Source organism: Narcine bancroftii, chromosome 7, assembly GCF_036971445.1.
Source record: "Narcine bancroftii isolate sNarBan1 chromosome 7, sNarBan1.hap1, whole genome shotgun sequence".
Taxonomy (NCBI): Eukaryota; Metazoa; Chordata; class Chondrichthyes; order Torpediniformes; family Narcinidae; genus Narcine; species Narcine bancroftii.
Genome location: NC_091475.1, coordinates 48,996,114 through 49,023,426, shown reverse-complemented (window position 1 = coordinate 49,023,426; position 27,313 = coordinate 48,996,114). Strand labels below are relative to the sequence as shown.

Below are 27,313 nucleotides of genomic sequence, written 5' to 3'. Positions count from 1 at the left end.
TTCGAGCTGGACATTGGTGGTGAACCAAAGGTCTTCACTACAGATAGACTCAAGCCTTCCCACACAGACCCAGCAGAACCCGTGGAGACACAAACACCTCGACGAGAAGCAGACCACAAAAGACTTTGGGGACTATACCTACGGACACTATAGACTATATTGCTGGTTCTGGTGGGGGGGGGGGGGATCATGTGGTGGCCCGCAATTGCGGAGATCGGGCCAGCACATCGCGTGGCAGCAGATGTGGACGGAGATCGCTAAAGTGACTCCCAGGACAACGAACTGGCAGGGATAGAAGCTGGGGCAGCATCAGACCAACAGCCCTAAAATGGTGTTGGTCAAGCTACCCAGCAAACTCAGTAGAAACGGGCTGGGGAAGAAGGGCATTCATATGCATGGATGTTCCCACCTGCTATTGTTCTTCATATGGATGAACTCAGTCAATCAGCAAAAATGGTGGGCACTTGAACAGTATAAAAGCAGCCTTTCCAGCCCTAATAAAGGAGTGAGCTTAACCTGCCACACTGTGTGTGTGTATATTTCTTTGTAGCGGTCGGCTACAATTCACTAATTATGCTGAACTTTCAGATGTTGCTGGAAATTGCTGTCAGTGCAGCTTTGAGAACAGTCAAGACACTTGATGCCATCCAGGATAGAGCAGTCAGCTTACTTGGTAGATACAAATATTTTTGGTAGGTGTGTGTAGTGATGGCCACATGACAACAGATCATCGTCTCACCTGATATCCACTCAAGGTGAAGTGGAACTGGTACATGCAATAATGGAAGGAAAATTTTGGGTATCATTTGGATGCAGAATAAAGGACTGAGGAATATTAGAATCAGGTTTATTGTCATGAATGTGTCACAAAATTTGTTGCTTTGCAGCAGCAGGATTGTGCAGAACAAGGTGCAAAATTACTCGACATTACAATTCTATAAAAACAAGGTTTAAAAAAATTAATAACTATTGCAAAAAATAGAAAATGTGAGGTACTGTCCATGGGTTCATTGTCCGTTCAGAAATCTGATGGTGGAGGGTAAGAAGCTGTTTTTGTGTGCGACCTGTTACCTTGAGAAGAGGGAGAATGTATCCCTGACCTGTTGAGTATTCGAGCAATTTCTGCTTTTAGGAACAACAAAATATTAAACAAGTACAGGTTTGTTCAAACAGTTTAATTTTCATACTTGACAAAAATACTTGTGTTTACCATTTGACAATACAGAAATAATTTCATTACAAATGAGAGGTACATAATCATTGAAACTAAGATGGTAAAGCATTTACAGGAACACTGCTGTCTACTCTTTGAGATGGTTGTATTTAGATAAATAATACAGTAGTATGTCTAACATAGATTATCTGCTTTGGTCAAATTCTTAATTATGTAATTTGCTTTTCTGTGAGGTATAAAGGGATCAATAAAATTTTGTAAGGGGAAATCATTTGAATTTACATTGTTCTATTAACCGTCTCTACAAGGAAATAATCTTAAAACAACATGGTGTTCAATTATAATGAAAATCAGTTATTAAGTGCATTAACCATCAACAAGAATTCTCCAAGCTTGTACTATATAAGGTAAAATCTTTTTTTGCTGCAAGGCTTACTGCAAAATATAAGAGTATTACAGTAATATACTCCTTGTAGAAGTTAGGCTAAAGTGAGAGATGATTCATCAACAGAAATGATTTTGCTGTAATCAACTCCCATTCACATTCAAGGCACAGATTGAGTTTGGAGAAAGCTTACAAAATATTCTTTTTAAGGAACGACTTGGCTGTTATTTGGTATTAACTAATTTTGATTTGATCGTAGATATATTTTATAATCAAAGTTAGAATTAAGCACCTTATTTTTCTTTCTCAAACAATTACCCTTTTTAACATTTACCTTTGGTTGACCTTGTAAACCAAAAAATGTTATATTCCTTTTCCAGATACATCTGGATATTTTACCATTTCTACCTCTTTATTCTGATGTATACTTTAAAACTGAGCTTATGAGAAAGAATACATGTGGAGTTGGTGATGAAAAATAGAATCTTGTACAAAGTGTCCAAAGTTTGTCGGATTATTAATTGTCATTCAATTTGCCTGCCACCTCTGTTTTCAAATATCATGGACCTCCTCTGAGGCTGGTAGAAGCAACTTGTTGAGGTCTCCAACCTCTGACCACTTTTAGGCATGCTCATACGATTTCGAAGGATTACCCCTTCAGGAGCTTTCTGACTATCAGTGAGTTCATGTGGGTTGCTGCTGGGAGCTGAGTGGTCCAGTTCTGATGTCATCTGTGGCTCAGGACTGGATTTCACTGGGCTGAGGGGCACTCTACCGGGCTCTGTAGGAGAAGAGCACTCCATGCTCGGCCAGGGAGGGTTGAACAGGATGAGACTCTGGGGCCTGATGGCTTTTGATCTGTGCTGGGCATGCCGTGTAAATGCAGGTTTTTGCTGTACTGGGGATCGTTCTATTCTCAAAGATGATGGGCTGTCAAGTAAATCTTCCCTGTTTCTTTTGTAGGGTTTCTTCACAGCTGGCTCTACTTGACTGGATTTAGACTGTGTGAGCGTGATGTCTGCAGAGTCAGTCCATCTTCCGTGTTCAGGTGTTTGAGACTTTGGCAGGCCATTTTCTTTCCTGTCTTTATATTCTGGTGCTGAAGAATCGGTTAAAGATGAATCAAGTTTTTGTTTGTTTTCAGGCCAACTTAGCTCACATACTGCAGCTGGTTGCAGGATGGATAATACTTTGTCCAGTGGGATGGAAGGAGATGTGAGGTTCTTCTTTGGCATGGGCTGGGGGACCTGGGTAAACTGCACCTTTGGTGGAATGACAGGAATTGCTTTGACTTGACATGTCTTAATCATGTAGGTTGTTCGAACAGCATTGACACTAATTGGGATTGATTGAACTGGGGATTCATCAGATACAGACTTGTTATCGACTGTGGAGGATGGTACCTGATCTTCAGACTTGCACCAACCCTTCTCAATTCTATCAGTTGTTACCACTGTGGATTCTGTATTGTTGTCCTCTAAGCATGGTTTTGCCCCGATGCTAACTATGTGTAAACTATCCAAGTTAGAAGATGCTAATAAATTGTTTTCTGCTGGAGAAACAGTCTGCTGGTCATGTGTGGAGGTTTCTTCCAGTTCACTTGTGACATTAACAGGTTTAGTTAGAAGAGAGCTATTGCTTAAAGAATCATCATTGCAAATTGGTAAAGGGGTCTCTGGGCTTTGACTGTTCCATTCAATATTCTTACTAATGGACTGAAATGACATGTTGTAAACCTCTTCAGGAGCCACTGCATCTGTGCAAGCCCCAGGGGACCAGTTGCCCTGAGCATTATATTTCCATTCATCGGACACTGTTGCCAAACATTCTTCCTCATCCTTTTTGACTTCGACTGAAGGGGAATTAGGCTGCCCTGATGTTTCACTGTCCATCCAGTGTTTGGGAGGGAGGAACTCACTCGTATCAGTTGGCAGAGCTTCAGATTTCAGCTTTGACTGAACTTCTGCCAGTTTCTTTTCGTGATCACTTTTATTGCTAGACAGGTCGTGCAACGAAGCTTCTGCCTCCATGTGCAAAGCGTCGAAGCATAGTTCTGGCAAATTAATAGTTATTTTTGAGTTTAGTCCGTGTGTGTTAATGCAAGGTTCTGAAGACTGAATTTCATGAGAAGCAATTGGATATTGATGCTTTACATCAGAATTAATATCAATGAAGTGACTTGAATCTATAGATGCTCTACAGCACTCTGTGGGTGAACTCTCTGCTGACGCCTTCAAAATATTTTCATCCTTTATTGGTTGGATAAACTCTACTTTGGAGGAAGCATTCATTAAGGACCCCATAGATTTAATTTGCTGAGGCTTGCTATGATCCGGTATCTTGGTGCCATCACCTTCACTGGAACATTTGGCACTTGCGAAGTTTAGGCAGAATTTTTTTTGATCATTTTCAAGCATTGGAGATGAGTTTTGTAAGAATGGTTTAGGGAGACTGTGCATTCTTTGCTGACCAGTAATATTTATTGCTGTTGAGGTATCAGGCAATGACATACACTCGATATGACTGTTGTCACATGATTGAACTAACTTTTCTTCCATCTTTTCCACAAACACATTGGGTCTTGTGACCTCCTCAGGTTCAATGATCTCAAGTTCTTTGGTGTGCGGCCACTGATCCTCCATAAATACCTTGGCAGTGGGATCTATGTCCTACAAAAGTATGTACACAATGACATTTATTACAGTGAAACTGCATTTTTCATGGACAATATTTATGAAATAATAATGTACTATATCAGATGACGAGCTACTCTCAATATGCAAGTTCCTTCTTTCTTTTGAATGAGGTGATTCTTGCTGACAGACCCCTTCAATGGTTCCAAAAGCCCCATGGTAATAAATACAATGTGATAATGATTGTTGTGCAGATGGTATTGAACAAGACCACAGAGGTAACTCTCCTGTTCCTCTTCTAAACCTTCCCATTGTTTATGTCATCTAAAAGGGAAGTGAAGGGTTTTCGTAATGACAGCCAACACCCATGACAATGCCAAACTCTCTGAACTGCAACACAAGGTGAAACTTAATCAGGAGTACCATTACTGTCAGTCATAACCATGTCCTCGTCCCAAAAGACCACGTTCATTGTCCAACAGGGCTGAATGGGCAACAATAAGGAGCAGGAATCCTGGTTAACTTGGGACTTTTCAGGTCAAGTACATCCTAAGCAGTAATCTTAGGTAATGAACCTTCCTGGACTGTGCATTCGGTGGGGGGGGGGGGGGGGGGCACTGTTGGCATAGTGGTTAGCTCAATGCCATTACAGCATCAGCCATTGGGACCTTGGCAGTGGTTTTGGAGATCTTGCTATGCACAGAATAGTTGGCTGTGTTACCTACTTGTAATAATAGCTACATATTGAGAGTACTTCTTTGGTTGTGATGCCACGAGACAATGAAGGATCCCAGATAAATGCAAATCTTTATTTTCTTGCATGTACATGTACAATGACTGTGAGTGAGATGCCACGGAACCAGTGAAGGGGTCTGTCAGCAAGAGTCACCTCATCCAAAAGAAAGAGGGAACTTGCATTATGTAGTGCCTTATTTCATTTTGCCTTGAACTACTTTACAGCCCAATCACTTGGTTCACAAGTGCAGCTATCATAAATATATCAGTCCATGTTCATGACACAATATCCCACAAAAATCAAAATCCACGTGTGACCTGATAATCTTTGTTCTTTAATGTTGGTTGATGGTCTATATTGGCCAGGACATAGCAAAAGCTTCCCCCCACCCCCCTCTGATGTGTAGGATCTTTATACCTGCCCAAGCATATAGGCTTTTGACTTTGCCTTTCATCAAGAAGCTTGTACATTCAGCATTGCAAGGTTCCCCTGTCTTGCATTGACCGATCGATATTGTTCTATAGACTAGTCATGAGATTATGTCTAGCTCTGGTGTCTTCCTACATTCCAAAGACATACAGGGTTGGTGGGTTGATTGACCACATGGGTATAATTGGATGGTAAGGGCTTGCGGACCAGACAGACCTGTTAGTGTGCTATATTTCTAAATTACAGTTATAAACTTCTGTCCTCTAGCGGAAGCAGTGGACGTTTTGACTTCCTCAATTGCAGGAAGTGCTGTAGATTATCCATATATTAGATTGAATGTATAGAGCATTCATCAAAGATTGTTCATTCACACATTTGTGAGTCAGACTTGAGATTGCTTACATGAGCTAAGATAAAATGGCAAGAGAGGGATTAAAAAAATACACAAAGGTTCACATTGAATGAGTACTGGGAACTCAGAGATGGAGATGTATGACCTTTGATGAATGTCCCATGGGTAGATATGTAGATATCTAACAGACCTGTTTATCTTTCTGCCTGAAATTCCAATACACAAGCTTGGCTGAGACTGTTGTTTGCTCTGAGAGCTTAAATATTTTAAACATTACCTTTAATACCCTTCCAATTGAGAAGTCAAAATGTTTGTGATCATTGTGTCCACTGGAGGGCAGGAATGGTACACACTAACACAACATTAGTGGGCTCTAAGCCATTTTTCCACACCTAAATATGACCTGTCTCAGTGATCTTTGGACAGTTCTGGATAAGTGCAGCTAAAAATATGTTTCAATAGCTATTGGAATTTCCATGTTGTGAATAAATAAATCCCATTTTAGTTATTTAGATTTAAATCATGAAAACTCAAGGATAATTCATATATAATGAAAACAAGGCAGATAGACCCACAAGGTTTTAAACAGTCAATCGTATTACACTATTACTAAAGGAGAGAAATTGCTTTTTTGCAATATAAGGGGCCATAGCATATAAAGTCATTTTGATAGAACAACTTTTGTAAAGATGTGCTTCTACCAGCATAAGGCAGCTGTGCCATTTTTAGTCCATGCCATGGTGATCCCGGTTTGAGAGGAGGTTGTCGTAGGTTATAATCAAGTGTGGATGTGACATGGTGATGATGTCCTCTGTGGAGTCTGTCCTCCATCAGCACCAACTCCAAACGTATTCCTAAAGTAGAATTCCACCCTCCCCTCATTTGTTTGTTCAAATTTATTATCACGTGTACAGTGAGAAAGTTTTGTGTGCAATCCAATGAGTCAACCCATACATAATGCAGCAATTAAAACACAGTGCAGAGATTTAGAGAGTGTGTAGTTAGGACCGAGCCTAGGAGCATTCTGACTGTCCATTTTGCAGTGGAGTTGAGTGTCGAGTATGTTCTGTGCTGTCTGACCAGCCTAGTGCCCCTCTTGTCTTTCAAAAAAATAGGGAAATGCATGTTCTCTTTTCCACTGTTGGAAGTGTGAATGTGAAAAGGCAAGAGGAACAGGTTCAAGAAGTTGTCGTCTTATTTAAGATATATATTAAAACTGGTTGGAAAGTCCAGTATATAAAAGTGCTGGAGCAGAAAAGTTTGCCTTTCTGATTATTATCATGCCCTTAAAATAAAAGTCTGCAGTACTTTGTTTTATATGGGTGGGTTTGACTCTGGTCTAACTGGTTTGCAATGCTGCAATAAGACTCATAAGACCCATGAGTCATCAGCACCTCATTCAAATATGTTTGTACACTTTATGGTAGGATCACCTAAAATGATACCCATAAATTTGGTGGGCAAATGACTAAGTGTCCACAAACCTGAAAGATCCTGCACCATTTCCCCCACCCACCACAAGAAACTGCCAGAAGTTTGGATGGTGTTTCCCTGAGAAGATAAATTGTTCTCAAGGATTGTTGCCATTTCAATTTAAACTCTATTATTTGTTATTTGTTACATTAGCACTGCAGAGTTATGACAGTGAGAATCTATGGACGGTTCACCATAGGGGAGAATGATGTGACCCAGTCACATCCACACCCTTACTATTCAACGTCAGTTCCATAATTAGTTTCAGAAGTCACCATTGTGAAACTTTTAGGGCATTTTGCAATTGTAAGAGTGCATACATAGGGTGTGCTGTGGGGTGTAGTCATTCCTTAAAACTTATTCAGAGATAATTGACTATGTAATTGGTTAACATAAAGTTGGAATTGGGCGCACACTTACTTCAGTCTTCTGGCTTGATTCTAAATCCCCTCCTAAAAGGAAATTATAAGCTTTTCTACAGAAACCGAAATAAGCCATGTGGTAACTTAATCCAAATTTGTTTAATAAATTAAGAACAAATTCCAGGACTTGTGGTATGTCAAAATTTTTACATTGCCTGGAAGCTCTCAACTGTTAACATGTAGACTTTGCATTAAAGCTTTCAAAGGTTTAGTTGGGAATATATGTTATGAAGACTGTGTGTAAACAACCTGTGCAGCTGGTCTGAGAGAAAGAACTCTGGGACTTCCTAGTGCCTGAAAATGCTGGAAGAGTAACAATGGGAGACATTGCTTTGTGGATCTGGAACTGGCTTGCCCACAGAAGGGAAAGAATGGTTGAAGACGGGTCATATTTTGCATGGAGGTCGGTGACCAGTGGTGTGCCTCAGGGATCTGTTCTGGACCCCTTACTTCTCATGATTTTTATGAATGACCTGGATGAGGAAGTGAGGAATGGGTAAGTAAGTTTACTAATGATACAAAGTTTGGGGTTGTTGTGGATAGTGTGGAGGGCTGTCAGAGGTTACAGCAGGACATTGATAGGATGCAAAACTGGGCTGAGAAGTGGCAGATGGAGTTCAACCCAGATAACTGTGAAGTGGTTCATTCTAGTAGGTCAAATGTGATGGCAGAATATAGTATTAGTGGTAAGACTCTTTGTAGTGTGGAGGATCAGAGGGATCTTGGGGTCCGAGTCCATAGGACACTCAAAGCAGCTGTTCAGGTTGACTCTGTGGTTAAGAAGGTATACGGTGTATTTTCCTTCATTAATCATGGAATTGAATTTAGGAACCGAGAGGTAATGTTGCAGTTATATAGGACCCTGGTCAGACTCCACTTGGAGCACTGGGTTCTGGTCACCTCACTACTGAAAGGATTTGGAAGCCATAGAAAGGGTGCAGAGGAGGTTTACAAGATTGTTGCCTGGATTGGGGAACATGACTTATGAAAACAAGTTGAGTGCACTCAGCCTTTTCTCCTTGGAGTGATGAAGGATCAGAGGTGACCTGATCGAGCTGTACAAGATGATGAGAGGCATTGATCATGTGGATAGTCAGAGGCTTTTTTCTAGGGCTGAAGTGGTTGCCACAAGAGGACACAGGTTTAAGATGCTGGGGTGTAGTTACAGAGGAGATGTCAGAGATAAGTTTTTTTTACCAGAGAGTGGTGAGTGCATGGAATGGCCAGCTGGCACTGATGGTGGAGGCAGATACGATAGGGTCTTTTAAGAGACTTTTGGATAGGTACTGTCCATGGAGCTTAGAAAAATAGAGGGCTATGGGTAAGCCTAGTAATTTCTAAGGTATAGACATGTTCCCCACATGGGGCCGGTATTGTGCTATAGGTTTCTATATTCTAAATCAGGGGGCTATGCTGACCTCAGATACGGCCTGTGTTGAGTTTGCACACACTCCTTTTGATTCCATGGGCTTCGTCCAAGAGCTCCGGTTTCCTCCCACATCCCAAAGGCTGGGGATTGATGGGTTATTTGGCCACTGTAAATTAGCCCTGGTGTGCAGGTGAGTGGTAGACTCAGTGAGGTGGCAGATTGATAGCAATTGAGAAGAAAAGTGGGATTAGCGTAAAATGTGGTTGACGGTTGACATGGGCAGTTTCTGTATTCAATTTATCGATGACTCGAAGGGAATTAGAAGGGTTTTGACAAGTATTGAGCATTATTTGCCAAAAATCCAAGGTAGCACAAAGCCCATGTTCTTGAAACCATTTCCAAAAGGGCATCAAAGCCTTCAGAGGACAAGAAGTGTGGAAAGGAGCAGGTCTCAATGGATTTATTGCCAGGCGCCACCTTGCATTCATAGTATTCTTTACCTTTCCAACTTTTATTTTCTCCCTCCCTTCCCAAAGGTGATGATGTAGCGAGGTCAGTCAGAAAAAAGCCAATGTTTCTCCTCCTTAAAGTGTAATGGAACTTTTCAGGTTACAGGCGTGGCACAGCAAAAATCCAGGCATGGGTCTTCAGACAAACACAGTAAAAGTACAAGTGAACTTAACCTTTCAGTATGTAGGGCTTGACTTGTGTGACACAAAAAACGGGTGAGTTTACCCTTAGGCAATAGGCTGCATGCAACTAAATAGAGAGGTGGAAACAGGCTCACTATATCCTGCATTGAGATATTGGACACAATGAAAATTATACGTCAGCTATTGATGTTAATCAATTGTATAATGTGGGGATATCTAAATACTTTTCAGTAGCAGTTGTGGAATATGGATGGTACAGCATTCCCTATGGAGTTACATCATCAAACATTGGTCAGGTCACACCTGGAGTACAGTAAGCAGTTTGCATCACCACACTATAGGATTTGATTGTATTAGAGAGTATGCAGAGGTGACGCACCAGGATGTTAACTGTGATGGAATGATTCAGCTATAAGGAGAGACTCATAGACATATCTTGACAAAGGGTTCAGGCCCAAAATGTTGGTGAAGTAAAAGTAATATATGATACTTTATAGATACTGTGCTTGAAGTAAAAACGCAACGCTAGAGAAACTCAGCACATCAAAAAGTGTACGTTATATAGCAAAGATAAAGATAAATAACCTAACCCTAACCCTAATGTTTCAAGCTTGAGCCCTTCATCAAGGAATGGACAAAATGTGGGCAGGCACCAGAACAAAATGGTGGGGTGGGGGGAGGAGGAAGGGTGGGGAGAACAATCCCATAAGCAGGAGGTAATAGGTGGATAAGGGAGGGAAGGCACAGCAGCAAACAAGGGGAGGGGAGATGACTCTGTGAATGGGGAGGGAATGGGGTGGAGAGCTGGAAGAAAGAAGACAGAGGGATGGAGAGGAACGAGGAGTAGGCTTGCAGAAGTCAGAGATGTCAACATTAATGGTATCTGGCTGGAGAGTGCCCAGACAGAAAGCTAGATGGTGCTCCTCCAATTTATAGGTGGTCTTGGTTTGGCAGTACATGAGGCCATGGACAGACATGTCAATATGGGAGTAGGGTACAGAATTGAAATAGTTGGCCACTGGGAGATCCTTGTACTGATGCAAACATAGCGATGGTGTTCAGCGAAGCAATCTCAGAGTCTGCGTCCAGTCTCTCCATCGTAGAGAAGGCCACAGCGGGAGCACCAGATGCAGTAGATGACACCAGCAGATTATGTATGTTTGCCATAAAGAACACTGTGTGACCTCCTGAGTTTCTCCATCAGTTTTGTGTATTATACTACAAATCACAGCATCGCAGACTTCGTAGTTTAACTGGATGGACTGGGTTTGTTTGCTGTGAGATGAAGCAGGCTGAGGGATGACCTGATAGGGGTGTACAGTGTTGACAGTAAAAAATCTCTTTCCGTGGTATAATAAAGTCATAGGTTTAAGGTGAGAGATAGGAGGTTGTGAGGGGATCCAAGGAAGAATTATTTCACATTCAGGGTGTTTAGAGTCTGGAAAAGGCTGCCTGGACAGGAGTTGCAGGCAGATGGGCTCATGACAATTAAGACACTAAGACAACGTTGGCTAAGGAACCTAATGCGGGTAAATAGGATGAAGTGTTCTGTTCCTGTGCTGTATGATTATACGACTCTAGTATTAACACTGATTTGAACACCTGCAATATTCTTCTCCATTCTACCAAATAATAAATTCAATGTGCAGTGATGTATCTAACCTGTTCAGTTGCAGGCAGCTCTTTGGTGCTCCTGCTACATGTTCCTTGATGTTCATTTTCATATGGATTCCCTGCTGAAGGAACAATGGGAGGAGGCACTTCATCCAAGTCTGCATTTTCAAGGGGGTTTAGTGAAGCCGATGAGATGATCACTGATTCCACGGGGGAGAGAAGCTGCAATTTGTCAGAGTCCTGAGGTGGAGCGTTGATGGAAAACTCTGCTTGATCCTGGGGTGACGAAGTTGGGGAGATTGTCAGAGGGTCGGCCTTCCATCCAGCCTTTTCAATGTTCTGGTCAGCTGAATAAAAATAAATCAGACACTTATATCAAAATAACTGTTTTTTCACAGAATTTGAATTTTTCACAGAGAACTCAAATTCCATCAGCTCCATAGCTGTTCATTAAACCAAGATGTTTCCACTAAATCTTTACAGTGACAACTTGAAGAAAATGATATTGACAAACTACTATAAATAATGTACGTTCCTGAGATGTCATAATTTTGTTGACAGGGTCTATTATTGATCTACTGCCTCAGTCTTTCTTATCCCTCTCAGGATCAGGAGACAATGTCACCTGCCTCTACATTCAATGGATCATCCCATGGCAAGGTTAGCATAGCGTTTAGCGCAATGCTGTTACAGTGCCAGCGACCAGGATTCGTATCAGGAGTCTATAAGGAATTTAAACATTCTCCCCATGTCTGCGTGGGTTTACCCCGGGGCTTCCGGTTTCCTCCCACCATTCAAAACATACTGGGGGTTGTAGATCAATTGGGTGGTGTAATTAGGTTTGAGGGCCAAAATGTCTAAATAAAAATATAAATATAAGATGCAACACCTTAAATGGGATGAAATCACTAAACACATCTTCCCTTCTCCTCCTCTCCCCTACCAACATTACAAACCGACCCCTTTAGCACGTTGCTCAATTTGGCTCACTCTTCAATCTCCTTTGTGAAGTATTGACTTTGGTAAATCAAACCAGATTTGCACAATGAATTTCAGGACCCTGTTGTAGAACAGGGGTACAGATGCATTATTCCCTGAAAGTTGCAACTCGAGTGGACAGGGTGGTGAAGCAGGATTTTGGCACTCCAATCTTTATTGGGCAGGGTATTGAGTACAAAACTTGGGACCTCATGATTAGTCTGCACAAGGCGTTCATTAGAGCAATGTGCACAGTTCCTTTCTCTCATTTAAATTTAGACATACTGTATGTTTCAGTCAACCCCCATTTTTTGAGAGATTTTTTTTGGGGTTTCATGACTCAATGTATGTCAAAATATATGGTACATATGTAGGGATATCAATAAGTTGGAAGAGGTGCAGGGGAGATTCAACAGGATGTTGAGAGGAATGGAGGGGATGAGTTATAGGAAAAGGTTAGAGAGATTTGGTCCTTATTCCCTGGAGCAGAGGAAGGTGAGGGGTGACCTTATTGAGATTTAGAAAATGATGAGGGGCGTGAATAAAGTGAATTCTCACAGTCTTTTTCCCAGGGTTAGGTGATTCTCAAACTACATGGATTTAAAGTGAGAGGAGAGAGATATAGGAGGGACCTGAGAGGCAGGTATTCACGCAGAAGAAGTTGTGAAAGCAGCACAATTTTGACGTTCAAAGGACATTTGCAAAGATATGGAGAATGATGTGGAAAAAATGCAAGCAAGTGGGACTACTTGCTATCCCTTCCCATGATAGTTTCCTATGCCAACACAGAAGTATTGGATTTTTCCTTTTACTTTCCCTCTTCCCAGGACTTACTGGGTGAAACGGATTCATTTCTATGGCTTTCAATTTCACCTATGGCCTTCACTGCTCTTGATGGTGTCTCCTCTTTACAAGATTAACTAGTGGTTGCGTGATAATGTAATGTCTTCATAAAAGACAACTATTTGCAAACATGACCCCTATGTTTCTAGTCACGTCATTTTAATTCTCCATCCTAATCAAACTCTGAACTTTTCCAGAGAAATTCAACATCAGTATCCCATCGTCTGGTCACACACCTGACAACATGCCACCGATGGCATGAAATTGAACAATTTCAGATAACCTGCACATCCTGAACTTACCTTTTCAAATTCAAATTTGCGGCAGACATAGCATTTTCCTTCGGTAATTTCACATTATAATTCTGCACTACACCTTCTCCAAATATTTTGCTTCTTTGTATGATCCATTAACATCTTTCACCTTGCACTTTTACCCCTTATCATTTAATTGGGTGCCTTCTGCACTATCAGAAATCTTCACTTCTGTTCTTTCCTCTCCTGCCTCTTATCTCTGGCTATCTAAATCTGTTTCCCAGTTCTGTTGAAATATATTTGACCGGAAACATTGACTTGATTGAGTATTTCCAACATCTGCAGCATTCCATTTTGTACCAGTTTCTTAATACTGAGCTGTAAATTATAGCACAGGGGCTTATTATAAATGAAGTACTCATAACATTTCAAATGGAGTCTTTTCACAGGTACTTAGTATGCATTAGGATGTAAGGAACATACCATTCAATTCCTGCTTGTCTGTGTCAGTTTGCCTGCAGAGCAGATCTCCCATCCTTTTACTGGCGATGGAAGTGGGACTGTCCTCAGCTGGAGATGGTCTGTCCATTGACTTTTGTGATCCTGGACCATTCAGAGTTTGTGCATCATTTTGTGTTTCTTTACAAGGTGTGGCATTGGGGCTGATAATTCCTGAGATATGTAATGGCACAGAGACGGAAAAGGGCTCAGAAATATTCACTGCCATTGGCTTTCTATGATGTCGTGGCGATGCCTCAAGGGGAAACAAGTTACCCGGGAAATTAGACTTTGGAGAAGAATCGTTGAAATTTGTTGAGTAAAACAACCGTCGTGTCTTGGGTGATGGTTCAGATTTGTTGAAGGCATCTCCACGAAAAGCCTTAAGCTGCTCTGGCTGTACTCTTAAGTTTGCAGGCTCTTTGTCAGATGTTCCCAGGCTAATGTTAGCCCCACATCCTCCAATTGCACCCACCAGGTCTTCCTGATCCCAATCACTGTGCCTCCGGCTTAGGTTGTAAGAACTTCCTGATCCGAGAGTATGTGACTTCATAGACGTGGAGAGACTTCCTCCCATAGACGCTGCATGTTTAAATCGAGCCCCTTTTTCATCATCTATGAAACAGCAATGATAATAAAGCTTGAAATTCTGTGAAAATTAGATCTTTGAGGCATAGAGTCTGTGTGTGAGAACATATTGATTTCCATTTCACCCCTTTCAGGAACTGTACTCAATGCCCTACTCTCAAGCAAAGAGCTTGAGCTTAACTCAGAGATAAGGCAGGTGGGATCCTAAAACCTCTTTACCATTTGATGAGTGAATAAACAATCTATTATTGTCTTCTAAAAGCACTTGGGAAGGATAGACAACTACAGGAAGAGACAAAAGGTAAGGGGCATGATATTCAAATTGCATAGCCTCTACCAGGCCAAGATAGCACCTTGATAGTTGTGTTCTCTGGTTATCACGGTCACTCAAAGTCATTCTGAGTTACCAGAAAAAAACAAAACAGAAAATGCTGGAAACACTCTGCAGCTCAGGCAGCATCTACAGAAAGAGGAACGGAGTTAATGTTCAGACTGATTGACCTGGGAAAGAATTGAGACACGTTAGTTACCAGCTGACTTGTTTTCCTCTTTCCTAATTTTCAGGTTTCTTTACTTTGCATTTCTCAATTTTTGATTTTTGGCCAATAATTTTTTTTTCAACTTTGAAAATACATGACTAGTGTTAAATGAAAAGGTATATTCTATAACTCTGGACAACAATTTTTCTCAAAAGTCTTGCTTCTTGTAAAATAATTGGGGATTATGACAAATAACTTCAAGTTGAACAGAAAGATAATTTCAGATTTGCTGCGTCACATAGGAATTTGAAGAAAAATTAAATTAACTTTTATTGAATTTAGTATGTAATTTAGAATGGCATTGTCTTGGTCACCAATTTTACAACCGAATTAGAGCTCATAGGCTTTCTTAATAAGTGCAGTCATGCCGTGTCTTTGAGCCTTAAGTCTTTACTCATCACAAATGTAACAGAATATATCACAGCTGTCACGACATTGATGAGACATTTTTGAATCTTCCTGAAGGCAATAAACATTATTGTTAAGTACACTCACTATACTATTGCATGAAGGATATGTGTATCAACTGTTTTTATAGCCTGTCTGCATCAATCCTGACTAAGCATGTCCAGGCCTAAGGCAACATTTGTATAGCACCTGCAATGAATACATGCCCAGGCCTGCTTGGACTGACCAAAACAGTTTGCTTTATGAGCAATAAACTAGTAGACTTAAAATATGACAGGAAATCAGAAAAATATGTTATATCTTTAAAAAAAAAGGAACATGATAGGAAAATTTTAAGTTGAATTTTATGATCAGCAGACTGAAATTCATAAAATATAACCAAAGATGTTCAGGAAGCAAAATCTTCATTGTCTAGTGTAATTAATGATATAGATGTGGAAGGTACAGAACAGTTTCAAGTTAGAATAAGGATGCAAAGTTTAAATAGGTGAAAGCACCTTTAAGATCAGTCTTCTGCAATAGTTCATTACAAGGTGTATTTAGTCTGGAAATAGTTTTCTGGGTATAACAGGGGGTACATAAAATTCCTTCCAAGAAACAACTGTATACATTCTGACTTTGAAAATCAAATTTCTGAGACATTTCAATCTTAATCTTCCCTTAATCTAGTCTGGTCTGTAACTCATGAATATTTAACATTATCTCCCCAAAATATGGAAGAATTCAATGACTATATAAAATGAGACACCAGAAACTAACCTACATTTCATATAGGAACTGCCACTGAAAAATCCAACTGTTGATTATAAAATGTTTCAGTGGAAAAATGTGATTTGGCTATTGGGTTGGAGGTGAAAGTGATGTTCAACTTACATTGATCATGGCAGTGTTAGAAGTGTTTGTAATTGATCAGACTGCGACAGGGAATTGGCATCAGTTGCATGATCTTCAACTGCAATAAAGTGCATTTGTCTTTTTCCCTCTCCTTTGGTTTTATCTCTCTTCTAAAACATACATTTGAGGTATGGCAGATTTTGGATATGTTTTGCTCATTAATGCTTTCTTTTACAGGCAGAGTTACAGTTTAAAGACAGTCCTATCCTCATGCAGTGCTTAGAGTCACATGGTTCCATCAAAGATCACCAACCAAAACCAAATCTTGGCATTTTTCCTATATTTCCTTTATTGAGAGCAACTCAATAATGGCTTTATTACCATTGAGAGGCAGTATTTATATCTGGCAGCTACCTGTCTTACATGATTGAATATTACGAGTCGACTTAGTTGCTCATTACCTTGCACTTCAATTTGCTATCCTTTTTCTATTTTTTGTATTTTATTAGTTAATGCCAGGTATGGAGTTGGTCTACCTATTTGGTTTGATAGTAAAAGAAAGATTGAGCTTCTAGCCACTTCTTGCTCATGTTTACGGCTCTACTAATGTTAGTTTCCTTCCTCCAGTAATTTAAATGCACCAGGACTTGCAGAAGTAGTGGAATAAAAGAAAATTATACCAAGATATTTTTGAAATCTTTTTAATTTTCTACAGAATGTTCACTGTGATTCATTTTAATGTACTCCAGAACAACTCTTTTGCCATCATTTCAAATTTGGTCCCATAGCCGTGTTAATCTGCTTTAATGGTTGTCATGACAGCAAGGATTACAGGTTGGATTTAACACCACATTAAATTCTTCATCAAAAGGAGAATAATCAATAAAACAGTTTCTTACCTTCTATTGGTAAGGAGCAAAGGGACTCCATACTCTTAGCAGGTCGAATATTGCCCTTTTCTGCTTAAAAGAAATAAAACAGAGAACTGATGAGCAACAAGAAAACTGGTTTAGAAAGGTTTTCAACCATTAAAGACCATGAACGGTTTAGTCCTTAAAGCTACATCATACAGACTACAACCTTGGCTTATTACTTTGGCTTAGTGAGAGCATTCTTGCTGGATCAGGAAGGTTACTGGTCCAAATTCTACTTCAGAGGCTCAACCACATGATACACACTGACACTTATGTGCAGTATGATTGGAACCCTCCATATTCAGTAGTGATGTCTTTGGATGGGACATTAAACCAAGATACTGTCTGGCCTCAGTTTAATCTTTTAGTTTACTTGGCCCATTCAGAGGTAGTTAAGAGCTGCAGGTCTGGAGTTACATATAGAAGATAACAAGTATCTTTCATACAAGAACATGAAAATTGGAGCAGGAGTAAGTCACTCACACACCATTACTGACCTCATAACTTTTGGTCATCATCTTCCCACAGCATCTAAACTCAGACTAGTCTCAGGCCTTCAAGCCTGCTCTGCTATTCACAATGATCCTAATTCATCTGCTCCAGGCCTTAACTCTTACATTGTGTGAGTTTTCCATAGCCCTCAATTCCCTGATCTTCCACTCAAAAAACCATCTCTCTTCCCCTTTATTAGTTCTCGTGATATAGCATCCATATGGTCTGCAGTAACGAATCCTACAGATTCACCATTCCCGGTGAAGAGAAATTCCTGAGCACCTAAGTTGTAAATAACAAAACCTCCCCCTTTATTGTGTAATTATGTTGATTTCTTCAAGACTCTTTCTCTCAAGGAAACATCTCACTGTCATGCCCTCCAGTATCTTACAATTTCAATAAGATCACTCCTCACTCTGCTAAACTCCAAAATGTTTAGATCCAACTTTTTTAGCTGTTCTACCTAGAACAACCTTCTCAACCTAGGTGGCATTTAGCCTCTTCTGGACTGCCTCTATCGCTAGTACATCCTTCTTTAAATAAGGGGACTAAGACTGTACATCGTACACCTCATGTGGCCCTACGAACACGGTTTACAAATGTAGCAATATTTCACTATTACTAAATCCCAATCCCCTTGTAATAATGATCATGGGATTGGTCCTTTATAAAAATCCATATGGACTCTCTCACTACCATCTTTCTCTCCTGTCATTGCTCCTTTAATGCTCCTAATCTCCTTTCTGAGAAATGTTAAACTCTGCAAGGTTTAATTGTGGCAGAATAACTACTCTTCCAATTGGCCTTCAGAATTAGTGGTTTTAATCCATTTTGGTGAAACTTGAAGTCATCTCAGTAACTACAACGCTGTGCACCCAAACAATACAGCTTTGTTCACCGAGCATATCCCTGTGAGGTAGACTGACTCGTTATCAACAGCTATGAGAAATCAACATGACTGTCAAGACTATAAGTATGTTCGTATTTACCCCAGACTGTTGCCACTTAAATATCCAAATGTGAGAAAATAAAATGCAAGAAGATGACCATTGAGTAATGCTATCAATTAGACCTGACAGACCAGAAGTCAAGATTAATAGATTTTAATCACTATAAACTTACAGTCCTATCTAACATGCTGTTGGCCCAATTCCAAGGCAGTATTGAGGGAAGGGGATCCTGAGGGGGGAGGAGTTACAGTATCCGAGGTGAGCCAACTAGTATATTGCATATATTACAGTTTTCCACCATAATTTGGCCTGTCATTTTGTTGTCACTTCAAGTCACCAAAGCAAACAGCATTTTGTACTTGCCAAATGTTTTTGATTCTACTGTTTTGCTTAATGTTCTTGAAGTAATATTCTCATTGTTTTATGTGTAACTCTGAAGTTATTGTTACAGAGTTCTGTGTTGCGTATTGGCCTATGTGTTGTGTGGTTTTATGTTAAAAAATGACAGTTTGCCTTAGAGAGCCAAGGTGAAGGTGGACTGCTGAGAGAGTGGGAGACAGACTGAGCATGTGCAGAAAATGAAAAAAAAAATTCTGGACTTGGACGATAAACTGTGCTGTGGAGTGGAAGAAGGCCCAGAGCATGAGTCATGGTCAGGAGGACAGTTTAGAATGTTGGGCATTTTAAAAGTGATGAACATTCCAAAGGCAGCCAGAAGAATCCGGACCAAGCCAGTGGTTTCTCTCTCTGCAAGCAACACAAGACAACTTCGAATTTTGTGCTCTCTTTCAAATATCTTTTTGGCTTCAGTTTACCAAACCAACTGAATTTTGTTTATGATCTTTGCTTCAGTTGAGATCAAAGTTTTGTGAGTCTTGTGTCTAAGTTTTTCTGTGGGCTTGTTGGAAATATAACTTAGTCTTTAATTACATATGTTTTATTTAGGCTGGGGAATTTATTAGCTTTACACTGTTATAGAGATTTGCATAGTAACCAGTGGGCATTGTTATAAAAGGGGGGGATTTTGAATTAAAGTTTGAAGGTGAATTTTTTTTGTTAATAAAGTAATTGTTCATCTTTACCCCTGTGTGATACGCCTTCTTTGTGGTTGCTGGTTTGATCTTGTAACATTACTATAAACTTTCTATTTCCACCCATGGGTGCTTCCTGACCCTGACCCATTGAGTCCCTCCAGAAGCTCATATTCGATCAAAATTCCAACATCTGCAGTTTATTTTAAATATAAACACAGAAATGCTGGAGGAACTCAGCAGATCCCGCAGCATTGATAGGAGGTAAAGGTATATAATCAATGGTTAGGGGCTGAACCCTTTTTTGAGATATGAGTAAAAAGCAAGCAGGCACCTGAATGGGGGGGGGGGGTGGGTGGGGGGGGGGGGGGGAGAGAGTAAAAAAATGTAGTGTGAGGGTATTAGGATGAAGGTGAGGATTCTACTGAGGACAGAGCATTCTGTCTCCAAGAGGGGAAGGTCAGAGGGTATAGTAAATACCAGGTAGGGATGTAGGGGTTGGGGGGTGGATGAGGATAGGGTAGATCAGGAAGTGGAGGGTAGGAAGGAACCAAGAGGTTGGAGGGGTGGAGAGGGAGGGGGAAAGAGGCCTGAATGAGAGTTTGTGATGGACACGGTTCTGTAGGCCACAGGGACCATGGCGAGAATTCATGATGGAGGGAGCTTGGTCCTGTAGGTCATGGGGACCAGGGCGGGAGCTTTCATTGGAGGGGGCTTGGTCCTGTAGGCTATTGGAGCCAGGGTGAGAGTTCTCGATGGAGGCTCAGTCTTGTAGGTCAACAGTGCTGAGGTGGAGATCCACATCAAGAGCTTGGTCCTGTAGGCCAATAAGGCCAGAGTGGAGACCCATATAGGAGGCTCAGTCCTGTAGGCCACAGGGGACAGAGCGCAATTTCACATCAGAGTCCATGGTGCCAAGGTGGAGAACCACTTCAGAAGCTTGCCTGTGGGCCACCTGGCTAGAGTAGAAACCTGTGTCAGAGGTCTCCAGGGAGGCAAGCTTTCAATCTCTCTGCAGTCTTTTTGTTTCTCTTACAGACAGTCCAGCCTGACTATTTTGGCTGTGATTCTATTTGTTTTCTTCATGCTCATTTTGACATAAACAACTGCCGACCACAATGACTTTAATGTAAAACTACAGTATTGTAGATCCATATTGGATCAGCTCTGTGTATCCCATAGAAAGTGAAATACAAAGAGGGGAAAATGTAGAATAGTCAGCAAATACAAATGCGCAGCCACTAGGTGAAAGCAAATTTCTTACCAGCAAATGGAGGAGCTCTCACAAACACACTGCCGTTCCTGCTGAGTTTTCCCTTTGAGTCATTTCCCAACCGTCCCAGGTTAAATATGGATTTCCACTTTTTAGTCTTTGCAGAGAGCTTCCTCCTGGAAATGAGACAAAATCCACACACTGTAATTGCAAACTACATGCTGAATCTTTGTGCCAGATGACATAATTTCAACTCCACATTACCTTTGCAAACCAAACAAATGGAATATAAATATTCTATTTGGGCCCCAGAGCTATCTGTCAGGAGAGGATTGGGGTGGTGAATTAGAGTGGTTCTTTCTCATGGGATGATCCCTCACTCTCTGCAAAGAATTACTGAAGTTCCCTCAACCATCCAGCCCTGATCATTCACCAGAACACGAAGAACACTCACTGCCCACAGAAATGAACAGCACTGGCAAGACCTCACACCCACCCCCCCGCCCCCCTCCCCATCTAGCAAGACCACACCTCAGGACCATTCATTCTCCAGACTATCAACATCTTCCCCCATCAACAATCAAAAGCATGTCCCAGGACAAATAGCACTCCTCAGAACTACTGGCACACAGGGGCACTCCCCATGACCATTCCCAAACCCTGGGATTCTGCAGAAATGTTCAGCAGTGTTCCTCATGAACAATTCCCAATACCATTGCTCTGTCCCATCATAGCCGAGGTCTCAATTCCAGCACCATTCCTGGCACAATTGTTCCTGAACCTACTTGAAGGACAAACTGGGAAGCAGGTTGAGGTTACCAGAAGGAAGCAGCTTTGAATATGTGATTACAGACACAATGATAATTAAAAGATTTATAACAAACATGTACATTAAGCTGCAAGAGAAAGAGAATGATGAAATAAGCTGTAAACCCAAACAAAAGTGGGAACAAGATCTAAACATAAAGATAAAAAATGAAAAATGGGAAAAGCTATGCTCCGGAACTATGAGAAATACAATAAACACGAGGTTACGCATGATACAATATAATTGGTTACACAGGCTATATATCATGCCCCAAAAGTTAAATTAATGGGATCCAACATTATCAGATGTATGTTTTCGCTGTAAGAAGGAAACAGGAACAACAGTACATGCAATTTGGGGATGTGAGAAAGTGGAAAAGTTTGGGGAAAATCTAAATCAGGTATTAAATAAAATCACAAAAAGCAACATGCCAAAAAATCCAGAGATCTTTCTTCTAAGTAATATAAGAAGTAAAGAACTCGGCCTCAATTTGGATGAAGCACAAAAAAGATTTATTATGTAGCAAAAAAATGTATAATGTCATCCTGGAAATCAGAAGAGAGCCTGAGAGTACAGCAATGGTACATAGAAATGAATAAATGTATTCCATTTGAAAAAATAACATATAATTAAAAAAAATAACATCACAGTATTTGAACAAATTTGGGAACCGCACATGGGACACAACAGAGAGGGTCTACCGCGGACCTCCACCCCCTAAAATGACAGAATGAGAAGAAGACAAAATGAACTGACCCAGTGTGTAAAAGTAGATGATTCAATTTTCTTGTTTATTTTCATTGTGTGATGACATTGTTTAATGGGTTTATTGTATTGTATATGTTGAACGTTTAGTGGATAGGGAGGGAAGGGAGGGGGGGGTGGGGAAAAAAGGGGAGAAAGTGACACTGTGTATATTCAAGAAGGAAATGTTTGTGTGTAGTTTGGTTAATATGATTCATAGAGTGAAAAATAAAAATTAAAAAAAGGATATTTGACACAACTTGATTCTAAGTCCCTCACTCTCCAGCACCATTCTAAAACACTTAGTTTACCAATGTTGTTCTCTCTCCATGTAGAGAATTGCCCAGAATGCAGGATTATTTCCTCCCACTTCCCAGGTTTGTTTCAAAAAGGAGTCACTTGGAAGATACATTTTTCACATAATTTCATTGACTTAATAGTTTTACCAATGATAGAAGGTAATAATGACTAAACATCAGTCTTGGTAGTAACTCGTAGGTGTCACCAAAATCAGTCTTGTTATATATCCGCTAACCTTTTGACTTGCGAGATGGAAGCCCATGGGAGTATCATTAGAACTGGAACCCAGGATTAATTATTTTTCTTTATTTCTTGCCTCAGGAGTGTTGAGGATAATTGTGAACATTCTTCTAGGACTCGAGCTGAAATCATTCAACTTTATTTAGCTGTGGGTAGGAGGAGTGCTGTTGCTCTTGGTCTTTCCTACATACCTCAGCCTATAACAGTGAATCTGGGGAAATGGCTGGAAGTAGACATAACTCAGTCAACTGAATTCACCCCAGGCTCATCTCACTGGAAGCTCAGCAAGTGCAAACCTTTTCTCTACACCTTCCTCCCTCATCTCCATCCAGGGCCACAAACACACCTTACAGGTGATGGAGAGCTTTGCATGCTCATCGTTCAAACTCATTCACTGTTATTGGTATACTTAATGTAGCTTCCTGAGACCAAAAGCAGATTGAGTGACAGCTTTATGCTCTGATTGTGGGTCTAAATGTGAGATTCCCACAGGCAACTATTTTAATTCCCGAGCCATTCCTACAGTGACTTGTCTGTGTTTGGCTTAATCTGTTGTCAGGATGAGGCCAACTTCAGGAGCAAAACATCATATTTCTCCTGTACAGCCTTAAACTTAATTTCACGAACAGTGAATTTTTAAATTTTAGGTATTCCCCCACTCCCATCTGGTTCTGCTGTTTCCATCTCTTTACTTACACCTGAAAAAAAATTCCTCTCTCTGACTTTTCCCTCAACCCCCCGCCCCACTTCCAAATGGTTTCTCTCTTTACCTGTTTCTCCACTTCTCACAACTTCTGTCCTATCATCTCTGAGCCCCTTACCCTGATTCTTTCCTCTTTTACAAGTATAATAGTCTTATAAAGGGTCCCGAGCTGAAACACTGATCATTTCTACCCATGCCTGGCTACAAAAAGCTCATGTTTAGACCCACAAACACAGTTAGGTGTTTGGTGAAGCAGTCATCCAACCTTATTGATGTAAAGGAGGTCACGTTGAGTCCTCTGATTGCAGCAGGTGAGGTTGGATGATGTGAATATAAAGCTCTGCCTCATCAGGAAGGAATGCTTGTGGCCCTGGAGGGAGGTGAGGAGGAAGAACAAGTTTTGCTGTTGAGTGCCTCCAGCAATTATTTGTAAATTAAGGGAGAAGAAGCCTGCACCTTTCTTGGTTTGTTTATCAGTGAACACTTACCGAACTCCCACATTCTGCTTGTGGGTCTAAATGTGAGCTTCCTGTAGCCAACCATTTTAATTCAGGAGCCAGTGCGATTAGCCAATAAAATTAAATATTGATTGCTACATTAAATCATTGTGTTAAGAGGTAGAATGACAATATGTTTTTCTCTAGGAGTCACCTCCAGCTTATTCCCCCTCTCACACTTTGCTGTATTCCTTTTTCCATCTGCCTAGTTCACCTTAAAAATATTATTGATGCTATTTGGACAAGAGTTTGTGACAGAAGTTTTAGTTTTCTGACTTCCTTTTAAGTGAAGATAATATCACTCTTGCCTTTCAACAGTTCAGTGATGTGCCAACCAAGAAAGGTGTTGGCTTCTTGCCCCTTGATTCCCATTTCCTCTTTGGCCTTATCTCTCACCAACTCTGCAATCTCTAACATTCCAGGTCACTCCGTTCTTTTAACTTTTACATCACGTGCCTACTTCATGTCCTTTACTCTATCAATAATCATTTTACTCATGTCCTTTACTCTATCAATAATCATTTTACTCATGTCCTTTACTCTATCAATAATCATTTTACTCATGTCCTTTACTCTATCTTTATCTCTACTGATCTTAAATGTTGAGATTCCATCTCCAAAAATGTCATTCTCTCTCTCCCCTTCCTTTCTGACTGCTTCAAACTTTCCTCCCTGAACTGCTGTTGTTACTGGTCTCGGCTTAATACATCTTCTCTGGAACTGAAATGAACCTGACAATTCCTGCTATTTATGATTAGTTCTTGTTCTGCATTAAATAATGTAATATATATTGGAAGTGGTAGCTGATGTCAGTGAAAACTGTCTTAAAAACTGATTATTTTTGTCACAAAAATAAAAGGCAGGTTGGCTGGTCAGGAGGTATCAAGTCATGGACTGGTGTAAGATTCTAGCTGGGATTTGGAGAGTAGAGGGATTTGAGAAGCATATTTACCTGGGATCTGGCAGATCGATGACTGTGTGATAAATGGTCCCAGCAGCAGGTCCTGTGTCCATTGGAGCACAGTGAATTTTCTCAAGGCGAGCAGGGTGGTCTGGTTTCAAGGTCCTAGCCTGAGCCTCCTCCAGCGATAAAAGCTTCATGGATGGTGATACAATAGGCAGTGACTTGCATTTAGCGATAGGATTGTGTGCTGCAGAGTAAGTTGTTTCAAACAGAGTGTCGGTGTTTACCAAGATATTACTGTACTTATTCTTTATTCCTGCTCTTCAGCCAGACCATAAAGGCTGAGAAATTATTTTAAATAGCAGTAAGCATTTGTGAGCCATGCAAAGGAAATCAGCCGAGAGTCTGGTCTATCCAGGGTCAAGCACTTACTACATAATTCTCAGAGAAAGCCAAATATGGACTGGGTCTTTCAGCAGAAATAAGAAAAACACAGGGAGATACCTGAATAAAAAGGTGGGGGAAGGGGAAGGAGGAGAGGAGGCCCACCTATTACATCTTGCCTGTTGCCCTGTCCTCTGCCTCTTCTCCTTCCTCCCACCTCTCTCCTCCTCCCCTCTCTCTCCCCTCCATTTTTTTTATTCAGGCATCTACATGTTTTCTTCTTATTCATGACAAAGGGCCCAGCCCTGAAATGTTGGTTACCTTTTGCTTCCTATGGATGCTGTGTGACTTGTTGAGTTTCACCAGCACATTTGTATATTGTACATGACTCCCTCATCTGAGGACTTTCTTGCTTACCTCTATGTTCTGAGTCACATTTATGCTGAGAGACATGTCATTCAACACACAGTTTGACTTTAGGAGACCTGACTTTATTTGCAGATGTGTGACCAGCATCTGGGACAGTCCACTCATGTAGAATAGATTTTTACAAGCCAGGTGAGATCTTATGAGAGGATTTTCCTCGCTGGGCTGATGGTAAATGAAATTCAGTGTGCGGAATTTTTTTTCCACACTGTTCCACCTTTCCACAACCTGGCCCTCAAGTTCACCAATCACCCTTACAAAGAATGAGCACTCATCCCACCACCTCTTCCAATCTTCAGTCCGTCATTGAGCAGTTCTCATTCATGGCCCATCCCTTCGCGAGCAAAGATGAACACGGTGCCTTGTAACTCTTCTGCCCTCACAGAAATTTTTGTAGTTGTTGGCACATTGTGATGTGCCACTGTGAATCACAGAACGCCATGCAGTGCGATTTTTTGCGAGGTCTTCCCAGTCAGTATGGTTAACGTGGAATGACTGGAGATCGCACTTGATTACGTCTTTGTAGCGAAGACATGGGTGGCCAACAGGGCGGGGAGCATCTGGTCACCTACCGTAGAGGATATCTTTGGGCAATCAGCTGTCCTCCATATGGACAATGTGGCTAGCCCACCGCAGGCGGCAAGCGCGGATGATTGAGTAGAGGTCTGTACTTCCAGTCTTCTCCAGGACTTGGACGTTTGTGACTCTGTCATCCCATGAGTAGCTGAGGATGGATCTGAGGCAATGGAAATGGAGTGCGTTAAGGCCGTGTTCTTGCTCTCTGTATGCGACCCAGGATTTAAAGCCGCGGAGAAGAGTAGTCAGCACGCAGACCTCGTAGACTCGGATCTTCAACTTGGTGGAGAGGTGGGAGTTATTCCACACCTGGGCACAGAGGTGTCTGAAGGTAGTGGATGCTTTTCCCAGGCGTGTGTCCAGTTCTGCGTCGAGTGAGTTTGTTGTTGTCATGCTTGAGCCCAAGTAGCAGATTTGCTCTACGTTGGCGAGCACTGACCCATTGATAGTAATTGATGGAGTGGGTTTGTTGGCTAAAGACAACTGTCTTGCCCAGGCTGATTTTCAGACCAAATTTGGTGCAGGCAGATGCAAATGCATCGCACAACACTTGCAGCTCTGGCTGGGAGTGAGCCACGAAGGCAACATCATCTGCATAGAGCAGTTCTCGAATCATAACTCTTCTGATTTTGTTCTTGGCATGGAGCCATGACAGATTAAAAAGTTTTCCGGAGCTCCTTGTATGCAGGGCTATGCCTGAAGCCACTGGAAAGGCGCGGCACAGAAGAGCAGAGAAGAAATTGCCAAACAGAACTGGAGCGAGTATGCAGCCATTTTATGCCACAGCAGATTGGGAACTCTTCTGATCTCAAGCCATCTAATTGGGCGGTGGCCTGCATGTTGTTGTGAAATTGGACGATGATGGACAGTAGTGTGCCAGGGCAGCCAAGATGTTTTAAGACATGGAATAGGCCTAAGCGACTAACATAGTCAAACGCCTTGGTGAGGT

General features: G+C 41.1%; 1 protein-coding gene across 3 annotated transcripts in view; it reads right to left on the bottom strand.

Annotated features, from left to right (window-relative positions):
* Window positions 1-1,160: 1,160 nt before the first annotated feature.
* Window positions 1,161-27,313, bottom strand: part of arhgap31 (Rho GTPase activating protein 31) — a 98,010-nt gene continuing 71,857 nt past the window's right edge. For 2 of the 3 annotated variants that reach the window (XM_069890024.1, XM_069890022.1), the window contains 6 exons: window positions 25,027-25,225; window positions 20,834-20,958; window positions 17,082-17,144; window positions 13,799-14,428; window positions 11,289-11,587; window positions 1,161-4,228 (listed from right to left, as the gene is read on the bottom strand). In XM_069890024.1, coding sequence (XP_069746125.1) covers window positions 2,084-4,228; window positions 11,289-11,587; window positions 13,799-14,428; window positions 17,082-17,144; window positions 20,834-20,958; window positions 25,027-25,225 — 3,461 coding nt within the window. In that variant the 3' untranslated portion in view covers window positions 1,161-2,083. The remainder of the gene's footprint in view (window positions 4,229-11,288; window positions 11,588-13,798; window positions 14,429-17,081; window positions 17,145-20,833; window positions 20,959-25,026; window positions 25,226-27,313) is intronic. The other variant, XM_069890023.1, reaches the window with a different exon arrangement.